This window comes from Hypanus sabinus, chromosome 14 (genome assembly GCF_030144855.1).
Source record: "Hypanus sabinus isolate sHypSab1 chromosome 14, sHypSab1.hap1, whole genome shotgun sequence".
NCBI classification, from domain to species: Eukaryota; Metazoa; Chordata; class Chondrichthyes; order Myliobatiformes; family Dasyatidae; genus Hypanus; species Hypanus sabinus.
The window spans coordinates 92440243-92463399 of record NC_082719.1 but is presented as its reverse complement, the minus strand read 5'-3'; the positions used below and the strand labels follow the sequence as shown (position 1 = coordinate 92463399).

Below are 23157 nucleotides of genomic sequence, written 5' to 3'. Positions count from 1 at the left end.
AGGAAGGTGACAGTAGCCAGAATACGATGGGTGGGGGAGGGAATGAGTACAAGTTGGTAGGTGAACGATGAAACCAGGTGAGGGGGAAGGTTTAGGTTGGTTAATTGACCGACCACTCTAATTTAATCATTTTGTGTAGAATCTGGGAAGAGTTGAATGTGAGAAGAATAAAAATTGGGGTTTATACAATATTACTGTGAAATGGGAGGCCAATAGACCGTATGGACTCAGTGAGCCAAAGTATCTGTGTCTCACTATGAATGCTTTCTTTTGTGAACGAATTAAATCATTATTTGCTTTTCATTGTTTTCATTATTTTATTTTTCATAATTTATTGATACATTATTAATCACTTTTATTTCTCACTTTCCCATAAGTGATATCTGGTGCCATATTTGCCACAGCTGTATTTATTCTATAGGTCGACACCATATTTTGCTGAATGAATTTTGTTTTCAATTTAAAAATTCCTGATTAATATCCCAGTATATTTTTGCACAGGTGAAGACAGATACTGAATTTGTTATCTGCATTATCTACAGCCTGTGATATTGTTCTAGGAACTTTAATTAGGAGATGTTTTTCAATTGTACTGTGCTCTGGGAATGATTTCACAGCATCACAACAATTTAAAATAAATGCAACTTGAGAAGTTGTTGTGCATAAAAGCCTAAAATTAAATATATTTATTACAGTTCCTCTGACTTGTGATACACCACAGTTAGTGTTGAGGCACAAGCTTGTGCCATGAGAAGCCTTGTGATATAAGAACGCATGAAAATGGCAGAATAGGCCTCTACTCCTCTGATGTGCCACTTTCCATAAACCTAATGTCCTTGATCTTTCAAATAATTACAGTGCTGTGCAAAATTCTTCAGCGCATGTAAAAACAGAATTCTGTAATGTTTTCAGAAATACTGAAATGAAACTTTTCAAAGTATCAAAAGATTTACTATAAAGAACAGTAAACAATAGAAAAACTAAATCAATATTTGATGAGACCCTTCCCACACCTTTGCCTTTAAAACTACATCAATTCTCTTAGGTGCACTGTTATGCAGTTTTGTTAGAAAATCAGGGGGTATATTGTTCCAAGCATCTTGGAGAACTTCTGCAGACCTTGGCTGTCTCGTTCTATAGCAGATACCATCTCATTGGCTCTTCACACAACCCTGGAACATCTCCCAGCAAAGACGCATACATCAGGATGCTCTTTATTGATTGCAGCTCAGCATTTAATACCATCATCCCCTCAAAACTGGTCAGTAAACTCTTAAAGACCTGGGCCTCAACATGCCCTTGTGCGATTGGATCCTGGATTTCCTCACTTGTAGACCCCAGTCAGTTTGGATTGGCAAAAGCATCTCGTCCATAATCTCCATCAGCACAGGAGCACTGCTGGGATGTGTACTTAGCCTCCTACTCTATCTGCTTTACACCTCTGCGTGGCTAAGTACAGCTCCAACACCATATAGAAGTTTGCTGACAACACCACTGTTGTGGGCTGCATCAAAGGTGGTGATGAATCAGGAGATAAATTGAAAACTTGACTGAGTGGTGTAATAACAACAACCTCTCACTCAACATCATTAAAACCAAGGAACTGATTGTAGACTTAAGGAGTGGAAAACCAGAGGTCCATGAGCCAGTAATCATTGGAGATTCAGAGGTAGAGAGGGTCAGTAACTTTAAAACTCTGGATCACTCTCTCTGAGGACCTGTCTTGGACCCATCATATAATTATTGCAAAGAAAGCACAATAGTGCCTCTTATTCTTAAGGAATCTGTGGAGATTCAGCATGTCATCAAAAACCATCTATAGATGTGTACTGACTGGCTACATTGCGGCCTGCTATGGCTACACCAGTGCCTTTGAGTGGAAAATCCTACAAAAGGTAATGAGTTCAGCCTAGTACATCATGGGTAAAACCTCCCAACCTTTGAGCACATCTACATGAAACATTGCCGTAAAAAAGCGGCATCCATCATCACGGATCTTCACCACCCAGACCACGCTCTTTTCTCACTGCTGCCATCAGGTAAAAGGTACAAGACCCTCAGGACTCGCACGAGCAGGTTCAAGAACAATTACTACCCTTCAAACATCAGGCTGTTGAACAAAACGAATAACTAGACTCATTCGATCTTTGATGTTCCCACAAGTCACTTTAAGGACTCTTTATCTTGTTATTTCATGTGTGTTATTTATTGCTATCTTTTTATTTCTAGATTTCTACAGTTTGTCCATTGATCCTGTTTACAGGAATCTATAGGAAATTCTATAGATTTGCTATCTATAGAATAGCAAATTCTATAGATTTGCTAAGTATGCTTACAGGAAAAAGAATCACAGGGTTGTATGTAGTGACATGTATGTACTCTGATAATAATTTTTTCTAGCACTTTGCTTCTGTCTCTCTGGGTAGTTCCAGACAGCCTCAATAATGTTGCGGCCATACCATCTGAAACATAAAAAAAATCTAGGGTGCCTTAGACTTTTGCACAGTACTGTATGTCTCCACTTTAAGGGTCTCTAATACCCTGGCCTCCACAACATTTTGAGGCAGAGAATTCCAGAGGTTTGGTATCCTCTGAGAGGATAGGCAGGCTCAGATTTGCTGCCTTCCTTCAAAGGTCCCACTTGAGCAGATCAGAGGGATTAGATTTGTGTCTGCTTGCACTTCAATTCCTGCCTGATCTCTTTCCAGCCAAAGCAACTTGAGACTTTACCCCTTTTGAATGCTTTTTACATCATTTCTCTTTGGTACAGTATGTACAGTAGTCCCAAAGAACTAATGCAAGAAAATAATTAACTGAAAAAGTAACATGAAATGCAAATAACATCTACCACAAAGAGGAATGTAACATTTGCAAACCTATTCCATTAGTTTGAGTAGGCAGGAACAATTACAATGTTTAAAAGACATTTGGAGAGGTACATAGTTTAGGAAAGTTTCAGAGTGATCTACACCAAACACTGGCAGTGGGACTAGCTTAGATATGCACCTTGGTCAGCATGGAGGAGATGGGCCAAAGGGCCTGTTTCTGCGCTGTACAACTCCATGGCTCTTAAGTCCTAGCCATCACTTGTCCCAACAGATCTTAAAAGATCAACTAGGCAAATTTGGAATAGATATTAAACCTGCTTGAGCATAACTGTATGGCAGCATGGTAACGTAGTGGTTAGCACATCACTTTACAGAGCCAGATGGTCAGTGATCAGGGCAAAATGATGCCTTTCACTCTACGCTTTGATGTATGTGTGCCAAAATAAAGCTAAACTTTAAATCTTTAATTTCTCTAAAAATAGGATACATGTGTTTTGAGAGAGATACATAACTTGGTGCTGATGACCAGGTCCAAAAAGTTGCATAGGCTACAATTTACACTAACTCACAATTTAATGAACCCTTGCGTATCTTTTTTCTGACTTTAACATAAACCAGTTTTAAAACAAAATATTTCACAGATAGTAACTAGAATAAACGCAAACCACTTTTTCAAAAACGAATATATTTAATTGTGATAGTTACCTACACTTAACAATGAGAATTAACATGTAATAAATGAACTGCAGGTCAATAACGTAAGGAATTATGTGTAACATGGTAGGTTTTAGTGCAGTATCTGATCAATGTGATCACTGAATGGATTATGGAATGGTGATAAGACTTATGCATGAAATGTAGGCAAATTTATTTCCATGGCGACCAATATGACATGTTCACAGTAACAATGAGTCACGCAAACCTAAGTAAAAATTAGCAACATCATTCAGTATTTGAGGTAGAAAATTAAGACCAGTGTAATTACATCATGCTATTTGGTGACTCAGAGTCATCATCATTGCTAAACTTGAAGCACATTACTAAATGATTAGTTTGTATTGACCTTGTCATAATGTATTAATTTTTTTTTATTTTTGATTCTTTTTAACCAGATATGAAATCTGCACAAATATCCAAACAGGTAATGCTTAAACCTTCGATGTAACATGGCAGTTTATTTAAAGATGACACTGATAATGACTGCATGATTGTTTTCACATATTTCAAGACAGACCTATCAGCAATATATATCAGTTATTTGCTTTGACATTTATCTCCCTCACCCTTTTTATATTAATCACAATTCTAGATTTGTAACACTAGTTTAGTGCGTCTTTTGATGTGCTTTAAAAAAAAACGTTTTTCTTGTACTCCTGTTTTATTCTTCATATATTCTGTGTCCTTCAGCTGAGTGAGGGTGTGATGATCAAGGCTGTAAAAATAGTTATCTGACATAGTAATTCTGGCAGTAAATTAAGCTTTGCAAATTTCAAGATGGCTAAAAAAAAACCTGAAATTGTAACTGTTCACTTTTATTCTAAATTCATTATACATTTTTGCTTAGTGTATGATGTTTCTGGTCTGCACAAAAACTCAGCTTGATTGAGTTTTCAATTCAGTCGACTGTATTAAGTGCCCTGCATGGGCACTTCTGAGAAGCCCAGAGAACCATTAGTGCAGTTATTCAGTACTTAGCTGTGCAAGTCAATTGAAGGTTTAATTTACCAGCATAAAGAATAATTGTTGATTCCAGTAGTTCACGTTCAGCCAACCTTGGTCCTTCAAATACCATTACTGCCTTAATGCATTGTGCCGCTAAGACGATTGAATGTTCACTACATCTGTGTGTCTTTCTCCAAACTGCTGCTTAAGTAAGACACTTGATGTTCTTGCAATTATTCAGAATGAGGTATTTAAAATCGAATGAAGTGCACTGAAAAATGTGTTCAAGTAGTCATTGATATAATATGGCAAATACACTAACTGTAATACAGGTGCCATGGTCCCATAAGCTGCAAAAGGAGATCAAGGCTAAGTTTCTATTGTTCAAAGTACATTTATTATCAAAGGATGTATACATTATGCAACCTTGACATTTGTCTCCTTACAGGCAGCCACAAAACAAAAAAACCCAAAAGATCCTATTAAAATAAAAGACTGTCAAACACCCGTGTGTACGGGGAAAAGGTTGTGCAAGCAATAAAAATGAGCAAATGATATTGAGAACGAAAGTGAGTCCACAGACACTGCAGCCGGAACAGGCCACAGCCTCAGATCAGCGCAGAGCCCAGTGAATGTCGTAGAGCAGCAAGCAGAGCCGACCTGATCTGTACCTCTGGTCTCAACAATCTTTTCAATCTGACCTGGCACTTAAATTGTCCAAACATCGGGTTGTTCCCCAACCCAGGACTGGACCCTGTCACTTCGATATGCTCTGGGCCTGACCTTGCTGCCATGTTTCAACCTGTACCCATGGACTGTTTGGATAAATTCCCTCTTTTTGACAATAGCGTCAAGGAGTATTTTGCATCTACTTGAGGTGCTGGTGAGTTTATGGACCGTCAGTATGGCTTTGTGCTGAGCAGGTTATACCTTACGAACTTGGGTCAGGTTTTAGTCATACGGCTTGGAAATAGGCCCTTCAGCCCACCTGGTCTATGCTGACCACAGCATCCTCCTGGCTGGTCCCAGTTGCCTGCATTCGGCCCATAACCTTCCAAGTCCCTCTCTCCATACACGTACCTATCCAAATGTCTCTTAAAGCTTGATTAGAGTAAGGCAGTGAACGTTATAGAAAGACATTTGTTAAGGCCCCTTATGATAGGTTGATTCAGACAAAGAAGATGCATGGCACTCAAGGTGAATTGCAAGTTTGGATTTAGAACTGGTTTGCCCATAGAAGACAGGATTGAAAGGCTGTTATTATAGCTGGAGGTCTGTGACAAGTGGTGTTTTGCATAGATCATGTATATCAATGATTTGAATGAAAATGTAGCTGAGTGGATTTGCAGGTTTGCAGACAATACCAAGTTTGATAGAGTTGTGGATAGTCTATGTCAAGAGTACAGCAGGATATGGATCAGTTACAGATACAAGCAGATATTAACAAAAGAATAAGTTTGTGCTTGAAACTTCAAGAAGTATGCAAAGCAATGCAATACCAATTTGAAGTTAGTGCTATCTTTTTGGGGAGTTGGAGATGAGCAGCTCCAACAAATGAATCCATTGACTGAATTCTGCAAACTGCATATTTTTCACCCGCAGCATCCTTTGTTAAGTTTCTGTAGATGTTTAGTGCAGAATGTTGGGCTGGCTGCATTATGGCCTGGTATGGGAACAACCTGTGCCGTTGAACTGAAAATCCTACAAAAGCTAGTGGATTCAGCCCAGTACATCATGGGTAAAGCCTTACACTAATGCTGTCAGTAGGAAAGCAGCATCCTTCATCAGGGATCCTCACCACCCAGGCCGTGCTCTTTTTCTCACTGCTGCCATCAGGAGCCTCAGGACTCGCACCACCAGGTTCAAAAGCAGTTATGACTCCTCAGCCATCAGGCTCTTGAACAAAAGGGGATAACTACACTCTCCTCCCCATCTTTTGAGATGTTTCCACAACCAATGATCTGACTTTAAGTACTCTTTATCTTGTTATTTCATGTTCTAGTCATTTACTGCTATTTATTTATATTTGCATTTGAACAGTTGGTTATCCACTTGATCTTTCATTGATTCTGGTATAGTTACCTTACTGCAGGAAAAGGTCTCAGGGTGGTACGTGGTGACATATATGTACTGTGATAATGGCATTGACTTTGTAATAAGGCAGCATCCTGCAGCAGAAAGTAAGGGTACTGGATAAAAATGTATGTGCTTTTGTTCTGTTGCTACTGTATCCTTCCTATAAGTGGCAACTTGAACAACAGTCTCAGTACAGCCTAATCGATGTTTTAGATAACAGCAACATGTCATTCCAATTCTTATACACGGTGCCTGATACTCTGAGGATTAGCGATACAAAATGCTTTTGTCTCTACTGTCCCCACATATGTCACTTTTTTCAAGGAGCTATGTACTTGCATCCCATGTTCTCTCTGTACGTTAATGGTCTCTGCCATTAACTCTGCATGTCCTACCAGAATTTGACTTCCCAAAGTCCAAGCTTGCTCAACCTATCCTCATAAGACATGCTGTCTAGTCCAGGAAGCATCCTGGTCAATCTCCTCTGCGCCCTTTCTAAAACTTCCTAAGTTTGTTGAATTCTGGTTGGAAATTGTAGACTGGGCATTGGAGGAAGTCAGAGATTTTCATTTTCTTCACTGACTGAATGGCTTTGATGTGGTGCTCAGCAGAAACAAGTTAAATCTCCACCATGCTCTGTGACATTGGGTTCAAAATTGCTATTGGATAAGGGGGCAGAGAGAAAAAATATTTTTATTCAACGGAATGAAGAATGCTTGAATTAAGGCGGGGCCATTCATTAATTAGCTAATGCAAAGGTACTTCACAGACAATGAACCAGTTTGTAACGTAATACATTTCCTACAGTTAAATAAAATGATTATGGGGAGACAAGAGACAGCAGACGCTGGAATCTGGAGCAAAGGAATAAGCCGGTGGAAGGACACAGCAGGTCTGTCAATATCTGTGGAATCAAACACATGGAGTGTAGGAGAAAGCAAGCCAGTATATAGAGATGAGAGGGAGGGGTGAGCTGGGGGCTAGTAGGTGATGGGTGGAATCAGATGGAGACAGGTAGGGCAGAAGGGAGCGCTGAAACTGAAGCTTGCAGGTGATGGATGGTTCTACCAATCACCTACCAGCCTCTGCCAGTAACCTTCCCCCTTAACTTGGGCGCCAAGGTAGTATAGCAGTTAACACCACACTTTCTGCAGCTTGGGACATAGGAGTTTGTACGTCTTCCCCATGGAATGTATGGGTTTTCCCCAGGTGCTTCAGTTTCCTCCCTCAGTCCAAAGATAAACCAGTTTTTAGGTTAATTGCTCATTGTAAATTGTCCTGTGGATAGGTTAGGGTTAAATCAGGGGTTGCAGGGCAGTGCAGCTTGAAAGGTCAGAAGGACCTATCCTGCATTGTATCTCAATAAGTAAATTAGCTCCCACCCTTGGCTCCATGGGCCTTTTTCTCCTTATCTATTTCCATCTATTACACATCATCACTTTAATCATTCCTGCCATTCTAAAAGTTAGTGGGTGAATATACATATTTAAAGTCAGTGTTTTAAAGCAATTATTTTTCCGATAGCTTGCTTATGGAAAATAGAAATACTTTACTGTGCATGAAGACTTCAGTCTTTCCTGGTTTTGTCTAATATTCAGATTCAAACTTGGATCCTTTTGATTCTTTAATCTCATATTCAGTCACATCTACAATGATCCAGACTTTCTACTATGTTAAAGTATTGCAGACTAGTCATATCAAATGTTAAGATGGGCTAAATATAGCTGTTCCAGGAGTCGAACATCGTGATGGTTCGTGAGTAGTCTTGTCTTGGATGTTCTAGTGAACCATGTTTCTGAGAGTAGCTAGTGGGTTTTGTAATGTTATTCTATTAAGATCTTCTTATGACATGCAAGGTTAATTACTCCATGAAGATGCGAGACTGCAGATGCTGGAATCTGAGTCCGTGGTTGTCGAGCTCATTCCTCTCCTTGTACCCTTCAACTCTCCCGTAGTTTTCCTGCAGTCGGGATAGTTCATCTTCAACACATCGCATTTTTAGGATGTTGGGGGAAGCTGAAGCACCATGGGGAATCCCATACAGTCACAGGGAGAAAAAGAAAAATACATACAATCCACATCAGAGATGCAGGAGTTAAGCCACAGCACTAGCTGCTGCTGCATTGTACTGTAAGTTATTGCTGATTGGTTTATTATTGTTACATGTAACAAGGAAGAGTAAAATAAAGCCTTGAATGCCCATCATGCAGATCAAATCATTATCATGTTGCATTGAAGTACAAGATAAAACCATACAATAAAATAGTGCTACTGTAGAGATAGACAGTAAGGTGTGAGGTCATAATGAAGTAGATTGTGAGGTCAAGAGTCCATTTTACCATATTAGAGAACCATTCAGTATTCTTATATCAGCAAGATAGAAATTATCCTTGAGTCCAATAGTACACGCTTTCATGGTTTTGTAGCTTATGCCCAAGTTCAAGTTCAAATTTAATTGCAATTCAACCATACGTGAATACAGCCAAACAAAACTGCGTTACTCCGGGGCCAAGGTGCAAAACACACTATCAACAGTCACACACAGCACAAGGCACATATAGCACAAAAAAGATAACAGGCATATATAAGATATCAGTAAAATACAGTCACGCCAAACAAATATGGTCCAAGACCCTAAGTCCAAGAATGTCACAATACGGCTTGTCTTCTGCTGAGCGAAGACTGGGATGCAGCTTGGATTCCGCACCACACCACACCAACTTCGACGCCTCTCTCCTGGGTGGCTGTAAACAGGTGACAGATCACTTGAGGCCTACTCTTCGCTACAACCAATAGAAGGGAGCTGAAGGGGTAATGTCTGGGGTGAATTATAATCAATGTTACTTCTAAAGAAAATTGGCCATTGAACTAAGCATTAAATGAAATTTGTATAAATGTAAAAGTAGTATCAAACAATGGTCTGGATTATCATTTGGTCATCAACACCGCAATTAATCATGGAATTTGCAGCTGTCTATTGTCAAAGACCAGGATTTGCTGAGAGATGGAAGATCGACTCTATCAGTTATTCTCCCACTGGAGTCCACTTGAAGTCCAGTGGTAGAGATAATTCTTGCTGAAGTTCTCACCAAGAATCATCTGTCCAGCTGCCAGCTTGCTTGGAGTCTTTGATCATTGCGACTCATGGTTAGTCTCCTTAGTGCTTCTGTCAGTTGCACCTGCAAATTAGAAGCCTGTTGGTGGCAGTGATGTGTGGAGCTTTACTAGAGTTCTGTAGCCTTTCTGTGTATCTCTACCTTTTCAATCCTGTTCAAAGGGTTTATTAACCCTTCAGAAATCTGCCAGTACTATACCAGCTAATCCAGGCATTTCAATCCTGCATTGGTGCCTATTCTCAAATTTAGATTTTTCCAATGCATGATGAACTCACAACTGAGCGAATGCTCACAATCCTGAAGAAGGCATGTATTAACTCTGTCTCAATTTAGCCCTCACAATCTTTATTAACAGAATTAATTCCTCTACATTTCTGATCTGTAAAATTTTCAGCTGGATCCTGGCATTAAATTCTATACAGATAGAAGTGGAACTCCCAAAAAACGAAAAGCACCGCCACCACCAACCAGTGTTACACAGGTAAAAGTAAGGGCATCCAACTGATGGCCCTCTGATTTAATAATAAAAATAATTACTAAATGCAAATCAACTTACTTGGAATCTATTAAAATGGCTTGTCTCTGGTTTTTCCATAGTTTTAATCTAAACACAAATATTTGGGTTTTTTTTTTCAATTAGTGATGAGGACAGTCAGTTTCTTAATTACCAATACGTGATATTTTATCCTAGGGTCTCCAGTCAAGTGAGGCGCCTTTGCCAGAATCCCACACTTCTCATTCATCAAAACCTGAGCCATCCGAAGAGGAAGCAACATCTATTAAGGTACTTTTTACCTAATGCTGAGTATTATTATTTCTGTGATCCAGAGGAACACTATGTACTTGACTGTGGAGATTTGACCTACAGGACTGTAATTTTGTCTTAATAATCAGTGTACCATGCCAAGTATTAGTTGGGAGGAGGAAAGAACTATTGTGGGCATTATGCTTATGAAAAATGGGAATTTTTAAAGCTATTTCAGTTCTTAACTGAGTTCAGCTGACAGCAAATGATCTTATTATACTATTTTTTATCATGTTAGTGGAATAGGAGTCAGGTACAATTTGGGGAAAAAATATTTGTATGGAAATGCAAGGAGGTTTCCAGTAGTTGATTCAGATCCAAAAGTTTATTCATATGCCTTACCTGGAGTTTAAAGAAATATACCTAGTGTTGTCCTCAAAAAGTAATAGACAACATAAACACAAGGAAGTCTCCAGATGCTGATAATTCAAAGCAACACACACAAAATTTTGGAGGAACTCAGCAGGTCAGGTAGCATCAAGTTTCAAGTTCATGGGTGTCAAGATCTCTGAGGATCTAACTGGGTCCAAGCGCATCAATGCAGCTACAAAGGGGGCAAGACAGTGACTATACTTCATTAGGAGTTTGAAGAGATTTGGTATGTCAACAAATACCAACAAATACACTCAATAACTTCTATAGATGTACTGTGGAGAGCATTCTGACAGGCTGCATCACTCTGGTGGTGGGGGAGGGGGGTGTTGTTACTGAACAGGACTGAAAGAAGCTGCAGAGGATTGTAAATACAAGGTACCCAGGACATCTTCAGGGAGCAGTGTCTCAGAAAGGCAGTGTCCATTATTAAGGACCTCCAGCACCCAGCGCGTGCCCTTTTCTCATTGTTACCATCAGGTAAGAGGTACAGAAGCCTGAAGGCACAGACTCAGTGATTCAGGAACAGCTTCTTCCCCTCTTCCATCCGATTCCTAAATGGACATTGAATCCTTGGACACTACCTCACTCTTTTTTAATATACACACAGTACTTCTGATTTTTGCGCGTTTTAACCTACTTAAACACATACTGTAATTGATTTACTTGTCTATTGTCATGCTTTATTTTATTTATTATTATTATTTTTCTCTCTGTTAGATTATGTATTGCATTGAACTGCTGCTGCTAAGTTAATAAATTCCATGTCACATGCCGGTGATAATAAACCTGATTCTGATTCTGATCTGTGGAAATGAAGAAACAGTTGGCATTTTGGGAATGGGAATTAAAATGTTTGGCTAACGTTTTAATTCTGATTCCCATTCTCATTCTGACGTGTCGATCCATAGCCTCCTCTTATACCACAGGGTGGAGGAGCATCTCCAACCTCCAACCCGATGGCATGAATATCAATTTCTCCAGTAAACGAGTTTTGTCCCCACCCCCACCTTCCTCTATTCCCCACTCTCCTTTATTATCTCACCTGCCAATTACTTCCCTCGGCTTCCTGCCTACTTCCCTTTTTCCTATGGCCCACACTCCTCTCCTGTCAGATTCCTTCTTCTGCCCTTGACCTTTCCCACCCACCTGGCTTCACCCAGCTAGCCTCCTTCCCTTCCCCCAACCTTTTTATTCTGGCAACTTCCCCCGTCCTTTTCAGTCTTGAAGAAGGGTCTTGGTCTAAAGTGTTGACAGTTTATTCATTTCCATAGATACTGCTGAGTTCCTCCAGCACTTTGTGTGCCTTGTTTTATATTAGGTAACATGGTCTGTTGGAAGCTAAGGACTAATGAATTTATTGTGATTGGGACCAAGCAATAAATTAATTTTCACAGCACTTGGAAAATGAAGCATGGAATAATTGTGGATGTTCATTAGAAATAAGAGATTGTATTCTTTTCAAGTTTCCAAGTGTCATTTAATGCCACAGAAATACAATTTTTTTTCTGAGATTGCCTTTGTTTGCTTTCATATCGTTGTGGCACAGGAAGAAGAGAAAAATGATGAAATGAGAAAACTTAAAGCAGAAAAGGCAAATCTGTTGGAGGTGATACACAACCTAAATCAACAACTGCGGGACAAAAACTTGCAAGAGGTAATTGTGAAAATAGAAGCAGAGGTAACTTCTGGAAAGCTGGTGGTGCACTTGGCTTCTACTGGCTAAACAAAGGGATTATTGATTTTTTGAAAAGTATTTTTTACAATCGCAAGACACCACAGGATATTAAGAACTTAAAGTACTGCAGGCCTACCCCATCAGCGAGTTGCTGAAGGAGCTAGACTTAGTGCAGATCGTCCTGCTGCCTGCGTCAGGCAATGGAGGAGTTAGTGCGTGGAGGAGGTGTGCAGTCTCACAGCAAGTGATCACCTTAGTTGTTTTTCTTGTAATTGCAAGACTCTGTTGACATTGTTAATGTGGAGTACTAAAAATCTGATTCACTGATCCATTGGCGGACAACAGGGGAGCTGCATGGCTTTGGTTGTAGCAAGGACCAGGCCTCAAGCTGTGGCATTGCCTGTTTACAGCCATCCAGGAAAGAGGCTTTGGAGTCGGTGCACACCACCAGAGTGCCAGGGGCGGTGTGGTACAGCGTTGAAGCTGGAGTTCGTGCTGTTTCCAAGTGTTCCTTTGACAAAAGACTCATCATATTATATTCAACAAAAGTTAAATTCTTGTTTCTCCAAATTCCTATGTGATACAAGTAGTCTGAAATTATATTTGTGTTTAGCTTCAAGAGGTCTATCATAAACAAAAACAAAAAAATTCTGAGGGATCTACACTTTAGAAAAATTTGTCATCCAGTGTAGCATGGACATGGATGTGATCTACGGGACACGTGTTCTTCAGCTTAAGTTTGTTGTAACAGCTGATGTGGGCAAGCCTCTGAACAATGTAGTTAGTGTGCTGGTTGTATGGTTAAGCTATTGAAATAAGCAAATAGCAAGAGACTAGTGTGTTTGCCTTGCTGTCAATGAACGTGAGTTGATTAGATGTTACAATCTCCACATTCACTTTCTGTGGCTTTCCTGCTGGTTCCTGAATGTGACTGAAGTGTTGTTGGGCCTTGCGACTGATTCTCCTTTACATTAATGCTTTTTTTCCTTCACTTTAGGCACAGCAGAATGACCTCACAAGAAAAGTGTGTCGGAATAGTGAAGAAATGCCAGTGGAATCAAAAGGTGAAATGAGTTTATTGACCTATTTGTGGTTAATCCTGATTACTTGTGTGTGCTGTGTCATTCCCAACCCACTTACGTTGTAAAAACAGGCTAAATAGCCCAACTGTTCAACTTCCAGTCAACATATCCTATATTACAAGTTCAGTATGAAATATGTTATTGGTTTAAAAGTCGAGCTGGACTCTCTTACTTTTGGCAAAGCATTTGATGGTTTTATGTGAAAAATTTAAAACTAAGAGTTATCGGAGGTAACATTGGCATGAACTCCCTGAAACTATTCCTCCAAGCTGTGTGCCAAACTCTGAAACCCCATCAACCCATATTTATTAAGCTTTTTTTAAAGGGGTTTATCTTTTTTTCAAATGATTGATCCACCTAGTATTTCATTTAAATATTGTGTGTCAAGGGACTCAAGAACATGTTGATGGGGGAGGAAATAAAGATAGTGGAATCTTGCCATTTTTCAATTTTGAATGGTATTTGCGGAACAGAATGTAAGATAGGCATACAAATGCTTCTGCCTTATAAATTGACTTGAATTTTATTATATCATTCAGCCCATTTGTACTTCTGTGAGCTCAGGGTTGCCAACTACTCTCTTCCCTGGCATTTCCTGATATCCTTCTAACTTTTCAAATGATTTTCCAAGCTCCAGTGAAAACATATGATAAATTCTGCTTTGATTACTGTTTGTGTATGATCTTCATATTCTGATAATTCTCACCTTTTTAAAAAAAACAGTTAATTACTGCATTTTTATCATCTAGATATTAGCTCAGTAGGCTTTGAAAATAATTGCACTTTCTCAAAACGATTCAGAATTCATAAAAAAGGGTGGCAAGGTAGTGCAGTGGTTAGCACAATGCTTTACAGTACAGGTAACCTGGGTTCAATTCCCGCCAATACCTGTAAAGAGTTTGTAAGTTCTCTCTGTGACCACATGGGTTTCCTCCGGGTTCTCTGCTTTCCTTCCTCACACCAAAGACATGCTAGTTGGTAGGTTAATTGGTCATTGTGAATTGTCCTGTGATTAGGCCGGGATTAAATCGGGGTGGGGGGGATAAGATGGGTGGTGCAGTTTAAAGAGCTAAAAAGGCCTGCTTCAGGCTGTATCTCAATCAAAGAGGAAAAAATTAAGGACCTCAATTAGACCTTTGGTTGGCCTTGTTCAGTTGTATGAGAAGTATTGGTATATTTAATATACCAATCATAAAATGGTGTCTCAATCCTAATCCTATAATTAATTTGCAACCTCATCACAGAATTGTAAATTTACATCACAAAGGTTTGTGTTCAAAAAGGAGTATTAGGTTAAAGCCATTTATTAGCTCTTGATTCAGGGTCCGGCAGCTAAGCCAGTCCCTCCTTATAACTATAACTCTCCAGCTCTGGGACCATTCTTGGGAATCTCAATACCATCGTCCTCTATCGTGCAGAGTTGCCATTCCTTTAATGCGATGCCCAGAACAGAACTCAAGCTGCAGCTGAAAAAATATTTATACAGTTTGAGGATGACCTTCCTCCTTTAGAATTTTATGACTTGGCCAATAAAGAGCCCATGTGTCACTTCACACACTTTATAAAGCTGGTATGCTACCTTTCAGCCAAGATCCCTATTCCTCTACAGTCCTATGTGACCCTGGTCACATAGATCCATCATCTAATTTAAAATTAGCTTGACTTTCGATGGGAATTGTGGGCTTAAGTAAACCTTACTCAAAAGACCTTGAACATAAAATTCTGGATGGACATTCCACTGCAGACTGATGGATTGTTGCATTATCATGGTCACTATCTCTTCAGGTAAGCCATTAAACTGCTCCATCTACCCCTTCAAGTAGAAGAAGGCAGCACTTCTCTGAAGAAGGGCTAAGTTATATCTGGCGCCCTACAAATGTTGAGCCCTCAACCTTGTCACAAATTCATTATTTTCACATGGCTGTTTAGTAGAGCTTGCTGTTCGCAAGCTGGCAGTCATTTCAGAAATTGACTTCACGGCACCTTAAAGATGTTTAGGGATAGACAATACATGCCAGCTTACAAATGAATACTGACTCTATTTGGATGTTTTCATTTATTTTAATCTAAGTTAATTCAATTTAAAAGCATACTTTTGTGGGTGATGTCTTAATATAGTTCCTCGGTTTTGGTTTTGCTATTCTTAGCTTCTCTGTGCTTCCAATATAGAACACAAATTTGCATAAAAATACTTGAAACTATAATTACTAACTGAATTTTGGCTTTTATTATGTGTGAATTACTTTTAAGTATTTAATTTGATTAACTTTAAAGTGTTTATGAAATGATTGTCACGTATGTGTATTTTCTGATCTAATTGCCTTTAGGTAGTGAAAATGAAGGAACATTAAAATCTAGTGTTGAAGGACATGACCAGATAATGGCATTGCAGTCACAAATTGCTTCTCCAGCAGTGCAAAATAAAGAGCTGTGGGACACACTACAGGTATTTTGGATGTTTCCCTATAGATATTCTCCACTGTATTTCTCATATTTTAAAATATGACGCATCTTAAATTTATTAAGCAAGTATATAAAATGCCTTTTTTTGTATTGTCTTTACATGATGAAGTGATCTGTGTGATGTTCTAATATTACATGATGTTGAGATATATTTTAGGATACACTGGGGCATGTTAGTGAGGTAACCTGGGGTCACCAGGTGTTTCAGGTCTTACAGCATCAGACAGCCTCACCCAGGTGATCCAGCCGGTTTTGATCAGACCCCGGCTTTTGTCCCACCAGCTCTGGTCCATCCGCCACACCCCTTGATCCATAGTAATCTGGAGGCTCACTCAGCAGCCGTTGAGATGGTCCTGACAGCTCTTTTCTTTGTAGCCCCCTTACTGCCAAGGAGTTTCTGTAGAGCAAGCAGCCAGCAAAACCTCACAATTTGTGTATTGCACTGCATGCACACACCTCTCTTAGTCCTGTTTATGGCCAGAACAAGAATATTGTGGTAAATAGAGGCTAAGGAGCATGAGAGTTCAGTGGAGACTTGCAAACCGGGTTCTGGGGAGGTATGATCCATGTAAGGTGAGATTAAGTAAACTGGAACTATATTTTCTAGAATTTAGAAGAGAGAAGAGATCTCATCAAAGCATACTAAATTCTTAGAGGACTGGACAGGCAGATGCAGAGGTGTTGTTTCCTATGGCTATGCAGACTAGGAAAAGGGATAGAGTTTAGGTTTCAGATGGGGAGAAACTTGTTCAGTCCAGTACATAGTGGAACTTTAAAATTCTCTCCTTGAAGTCTATGGAGACTTGGTCTTTGTGTTCATTCAAAACATATCTCGATAGATTTCTGGTATGTTCAGGGGAATTTGGAATATTCATATAGTGCTCGACGGCCACCTGAGGAACAACCGATAGACAGCCCCTTAGGACAACATCGTGCTCGACTCGAGTGCTCGCACTACTGGTAGAAAATAATGTGTGGTGGAGAGTATATTGACAGGCTGCATCACAGCCTGGTATGGAAACACCAATGCCCTTGAACAGAAAATCCTACGAAAAGTAGTGGATATGGCCCAGTCCATCATGGGTAAAGCCCTCTCCACCATTGAGCACATCCACAGTAAGGCAGCATCCGCAATCAGGAAACCCCTATCACCCAGATCACGCTCTCTTCTCACTGCTGGCATCAGGAAGAAGTACGGGAGCCTCAGGTCTCACACCACCAGGTTCAGGAGCAATTATCACTCCTCAACCATCAGGCTGCTGAACCAGAGGGGAAGATTTCACTCAACTTCATTTGCCCCATCACTGAACTGGTCCCACAACCTACAGACTCACATTTAAGCACAAACAAGAGAAAATCTTCAGATGCTGGAAATCCAAGGCAACGCATACAAAATGCTTGAGGAATTCAGAAAGGCAGGCAGCATCTATGGAAAAAAAGAACAGTTGATGTTCCAGGCCAAGACCGTTTGGCAAGACTGGAGGGAAAAAAGATGAGTAGGTTTAAAAGGTGGGGAAGGAGAGAGAGAAACACTGGGTGATAGGTGAAACCAAGAGGGGGAGGGGGTCAAGTAAAGAGCTGGGATGTTGATTAGTGAAAGAGATTTTAGGGCTGGAGAAGGGGGAATCTGATAAGAGAGGACAGAAGGCCATGGAAGAAAGAAAAGGGGGAAGGAGCACCAGAAGGAGGCGATGGGCAGGCAAGGAGATGAGGTGAGAGAGGGAAAAGGGGATGGGGAGCAGTGTAGGTTGGGGGGAGGCATTACTGAAAGTTCGAGGAAAACTATGTTCTTGTCATCAGGTTGGAAGCTACCCAGAAAGAATATAAGGTGTTATTCCTCCAGCTTGAGTGTGGCCTCATCATGACAGTGGAGGCCATGGATTGACATATTGGAATGAGAAGTGGAATTAAAATAAAAATAGGTGGCCACTGGGAGATCATGTTTTTGGCAGATGGAGTGTAGGTGCTCAGTGAAACAGTCTCCCATTCTATATCAGGTCACACTGATTTACAGAAGGCCACATTGGGAGCACTGGGCACAGTATATGACCCCAACAGACTCACAGGTGAAGTGTCGCCAAACCTGGAAGGACTGAATAATAGACAGGGAGGAGGTGTAGGGGCAGGTGTTGTACTTGTTCCACTTGCAAGAATAAGTGCCAGGAGGGAGATCAGTGAGGAGGGACAAATGAACAAGAGAGTCTCATAGGGAACTATTCCTGCTAAAGGCAGAAAGATGGGAGGAGGGAAAGATGTACTTAGTGGTGGGATCCTGTTAGAGATGGCCAAAGTTCTGGTGAATTCTGTGCTGAATGTGGGTGCTGATGGGGTGGTAGGTGAGTACAAGAGGAACCCTATCCCTGGTAGGATGACAGTAAGATGGGGTAAGAGCAGATGTGTAAGAAGTGGAAGAGATGTGGTTGAGGGCAGCATTGATGATGGTGGAAAGGAAGCCCCTTTTTTGGAGGACATCTTCTTAGTTTTAGAAAGAAAAGCCACCTCCTGAGAGCAGATGCAGTGGAGATGGAGGAACTGAGAGAGAGGGTTGGCATTTTTATAAATAATAGGGTGGTAAGAGGTATATTCTAGGTAGGTGTGAGAGGCTGTGGGTTTATAATAGACATCAGTCGATAAGCTGTGTCCAGAGACGGAGACAGTGAGATTGAGAAAGGGAAGGGAAGCATTGGAAATGGGCCAGGTAAATTTGAGGGCAGTTTGGAAGTTGGAGGCAAAGTTGATGAAGTCAGTGAGCTCCACGTGGGTGCAGGAAGCATCGCCAATGCAGTCGTCAATGTAGCGTAGGAAAAGTGGGGGATGGACACCACTGTAGGCTTGAAACATTGTTCCACTTAACTGACAAACAGACAGGTATAGCTGGGACCCATGCAAGTGCCCACGGCTACACCTTTTGTTTGAAGGAAGAGGGGGGAGCCAAAGGAGAAATTATTAAGAGTGAGGACAAGTTCTGCTAGGCAGAGGAGAGTGGTAGTGGAGGGAAACTGGTTGGGTCTGATGTCAAGAAAGAAACGGAGAGCTTTGAGGCCTTCCTGATGGGGGATAGAGATGGATAACAACTGGACATCCATAGTGAAAATGAGACAGTCGGGGCCAGGGAACTTGAAATCAGTGAAAAGATCCAGATCTTGTGATGAGTCACGGATGTAGGTAGGAAGGGACTGAACTAGGGGGGGATAAAACAGAGCCGAGGTATGCCGATATGAGTTCAATGGGGCAGGAACAAGCTGAAACAATGGGTCTACCTGGACAAGTAGGCTTGTGAATGTTGGGTCGGAGACAGAAATGGGAGGAGTAGGGTTGGGAACTGAGGTTGTTGGTAGTGGATGGGAGATCGCCAGAGTTAATAAAGTCAGTGATGGTGTGGGAGACAATGGCTTGCTGCTGCTTAGTGGGGTCCTGTTCAAGTGGTAAGTAAGAGGAGTTGTTACTAGGCCTCAACAAGGTAGAGGTCAGTCTGCCAGACTACTAAAGCACTCCCTTTATCTGCGGGTTTGTTGGTGAGGTTAAGATTACTGCAGAGGGAGTGGAGAGCAAAGTGTTCAGAAGGGGTGAGGTTGGAATTAGAAAGAAGAGAGTTGAAGTCAAGATGGTTGATGTCTTGTTGGCAGTTAGCAATGAAAAGATCCAGAGGAGGCAGAAAACCAGGGCGGGGTGTCCAGGAAGAGGATGAGGGTGAAGACTGGAGAAGAGGTCATCAGTGCGGGGTAGAGAGTCCTTGCCAAAGAAGTAGGCTTGGAGATGGAGGCAGCATCATGGCGAGTGCGAAACTTAGAGGTGTGCGTGCAGGGGGACAAAGCTGAGGCCCTTACTGAGAACAGAACATTCTTTCTCAGAGAGAGGAAGGTCAGAGGGAATGGTGAAGACCCAGCAGGGATGAGAACTGGGATTGGAGGGGGATGGGGTTGGTAGTGTCTGAGGAGAAGGGAAGTTTGGGGTATTCAGGGAAGATGGAGTGTGAGGAAGATGCAGTCTCCGAGGGCCCAAGAGCTGGTGGTGGAACCTGAGAGAGACGGGATTGCGGAGTGTTGGTGGGGGCAGGGGAGATGGGAGTTCCTGGGGCAGCACTTGAAGACCCAGCCTATAGGTCAAGGCCAGGGGTCAGAGTTGTCGCAGTTGGCACTTGGGAGGTGTTCAAGGCCCTTGAAACCTGCATTTATGGCGGTAAAGTCCGGGTGTTGAATCTGCTCTGGATCGTTAGAGCCATTGAGGTCAGTAGCAAGGATCACGGTCTGCCAGCATTGGAGACGGCAGTTTCTGTGGTCTGTAGGCAGGCGATATTCCAATCCTTGCAGGACATGAGGAAGTCAAAGTCAAAGAAGTCACACTCAAGTACCCTTCATCTCATGTTCTCATTGTTTATTGCTTATTTATTTATTATAATTATTGCTTTCTTTTTGTATTTGCCCAGTGTTGTCTTTTGCACACTGGATGAAAGCCAAAGTTTGTGCAGTGTTTCATTGATTCTGTCATGGTTATTATTCTATTATGGATTTATTGAGTATCTCAGGGTTGTATATGGTGACGTATGCATACTTTGATAATAAATTTACTTTAAACTTTGCAAATCAGTCATAATCTTAGTATCTGATGGAGTAGGTTCAAAGATTCAGGGGAGAAGATTTGGGACAGAGAGGAGGAAAACCTGTTTTTCCCAGAGAGGTGGTGAATCTGTGGAATTCTCCACCCAGGGAAGCAGTTGAGGCTTCCTCGCTAAATATATTTAAGGAACAGTTAGATAGGTTTTCACATAGTAAGAGAATTAAGGGTTATGGTGAAAAGGCAGGTAGATGCAGCTGAGTTTACGGACAGATAGAGCAATACATAGTGGTACCAACTAGAAAAGGGGCAGAGTTGGATCTCCTGTTAGGGTATGAGATAGGTCAGGTGACGGAGGTATGTGTTGGGGAGCATTTTGGGTCCGGTGATCACAATGAAAATAGTTTCAATATAATTATGGAGAAGGATAGGACTGGACCCAGGGTTAAGATTTTTGATTGGAGAAAGGCTAACTTTGAGGAGATGCAAAAGGATTTAGAAGGAGTGGATTGGGACAATTTGTTTTATGGGAAGGGTGTAATAGAGTAATGGAGGTCATTTAAAGGTGAAATTTTGAGGGTACAGAATCTTTCTGTTCCTGTTAGGTTGAAAGGAAAGTTTAAAAGTTTGAGAGAGCCATGGTTTTCAAGGGATATTGGAAACTTGGTTTGGAAAAAGAGAGAGATCTACAATAAATATAGGCAGCATGGAGTAAATGAGGTGCTGAAGGAATATAAAGAATGTAAAAAGAATCTTAAGAAAGAAATTAGAAAAGCTAAAAGAAGATAGGAGGTTGCTTTGGCAAGTAAGGTGAAAATAAGTCCAAAGGGTTTCTCCAGTTATATTAATAGCAAAAGGATAGTGAGGGATAAAATTGGTTCCTTAGTGAATCAGAGTGGACAGCTATGTGTGGAGCCAAAAGAGATGGGGGAGATTTTGAACAATTTCTTTTCATTGGTATTCACTAAGGAGAGGGATATTGAATTGTGTAAGGTAAAGGAAACAAGTAGGGTAGTTACAGAAACTATGATGATTAAAGAAGAGGAAGTACTAGAGCTTTTAAAGAATATAAAAGTGGATAAATATCCAGGTCCTGACAGGTTATTTCCCTAGGACCTTGAGGGAAGTTAGTGTAGAAATAGCAGGGACTCTGACAGAAATATTTCAAATGTCATTGGAAACGGGGATGGTGCCAGAGGATTGGCTTATTGCTCATGTGGTTCCATTGCTTAAAAAGGGTTCTAAGAGTAAACCTAGCAATTAATGGCCTGTGAGTTTGACGTCGGTGTGGAAATTAATGGAAAGTATTCTTAGAGATGGTATGACTATCTGGATAGACTGGGTCTGATTAAGAGCAGTCAACATGGATTTGTGCATGGAAGGTCATGTTTGACAAATCTTACTGAATTTTTTGAAGAGGTTGCTAGGAAAGTTGACGAGGGTAAAGCAGTGGATGTTGTCTATATGGACTTCAGTAGGGCCTTCGGCAAGGTTCCACATGGAAGGTTAGTAAGGAAGGGTCAATCGTTAGGTATTAATATTGATGTAGTAAAATGGATTCAACAGTGGCTGGATGGGAGATGCCAGAGAGTAGTAGTAGATAATTGTTTGTCAGGCAGGAGGCTGGTGACTAGTGGTGTGCCTCAGGGATCTGTACTGGGTCCAGTGTTGTTTGTCATGTACATTAATGATCTGGATGATGGGGTGGTAAATTGGATTAGTAAGTATGCAGATGATTCGAAGATAGGTGGCGTTGTGGATAATGAAGTAGGTTTTCAAATCTTGCAGAGAGATTTAGGCCAATTAGAAGAGTGGGCTGAAAGATGGCAGATGGAGTTTAATGCTGATAAGTATGAGGTGCTACATTTTGGTAGGAATAATCAAAATAGGAAATACATGGTAAATGGTATGGAATTGAGGAATGCAGTAGAACAGAGTAATGGTGCATAGTTCCCTGAAGGTGGAATTTCATGTGGATAGGGTGGTGAAGAAAACTTTTGGTATGCTGGCCTTTATAAATCAGAGCATTGAGTACAGGAGTTGGGATGTAATGTTAAAATTGTACAAGGCATTGGTAAGGCCAAATTTGGAGTATTGTGTACAGTTCTGGTCACCGAATCATAGGAAAGATGTCAACAAAATATGGAGATTACAGAGGAGATTTACTAGAACGTTACCTGGGTTTCAGCATCTAACTTACAGAGAAAGGTTGAACAAGTTAGTTCTTTATTCTTTGGAGTGTAGAAGGTTGAGGGGGGACTTGATGGAGGTATTTAAAATTATGAGGGGGATAGATAGAGTTGATGTGGATAGGTTTTTTCCATTGAGAGTAGGGGAGATTCAAACAGGAGGACATGAGTTGAGAGTGAAGGGGCAAAAGTTTAGGGGTAACACGAGGGGGAACTTCTTTACTCAGAGAGTAGTAGCTGTGTGGAATGAGCTTCCAGTAGAAGTGGTAGAAGCAGGTTCGATTTTGTCATTTTTTAAAAAAATTGGATAGGTATATGGACAGGAAAGGAAT

At 40.9% G+C, this 23157-nt stretch overlaps 1 protein-coding gene across 2 annotated transcripts in view; it reads left to right on the top strand.

Annotated features, from left to right (window-relative positions):
• LOC132404986 (ankycorbin-like) overlaps positions 1-23157 on the top strand; it is a 208198-nt gene that overhangs the window by 170432 nt on the left and 14609 nt on the right. Inside the window, exons 10-15 of one of the 2 annotated variants that reach the window (XM_059989642.1) lie at positions 3941-3969; positions 10077-10163; positions 10374-10466; positions 12409-12516; positions 13535-13601; positions 15947-16065. In XM_059989642.1, coding sequence (XP_059845625.1) covers positions 3941-3969; positions 10077-10163; positions 10374-10466; positions 12409-12516; positions 13535-13601; positions 15947-16065 — 503 coding nt within the window. The remainder of the gene's footprint in view (positions 1-3940; positions 3970-10076; positions 10164-10373; positions 10467-12408; positions 12517-13534; positions 13602-15946; positions 16066-23157) is intronic. The other variant, XM_059989643.1, reaches the window with a different exon arrangement.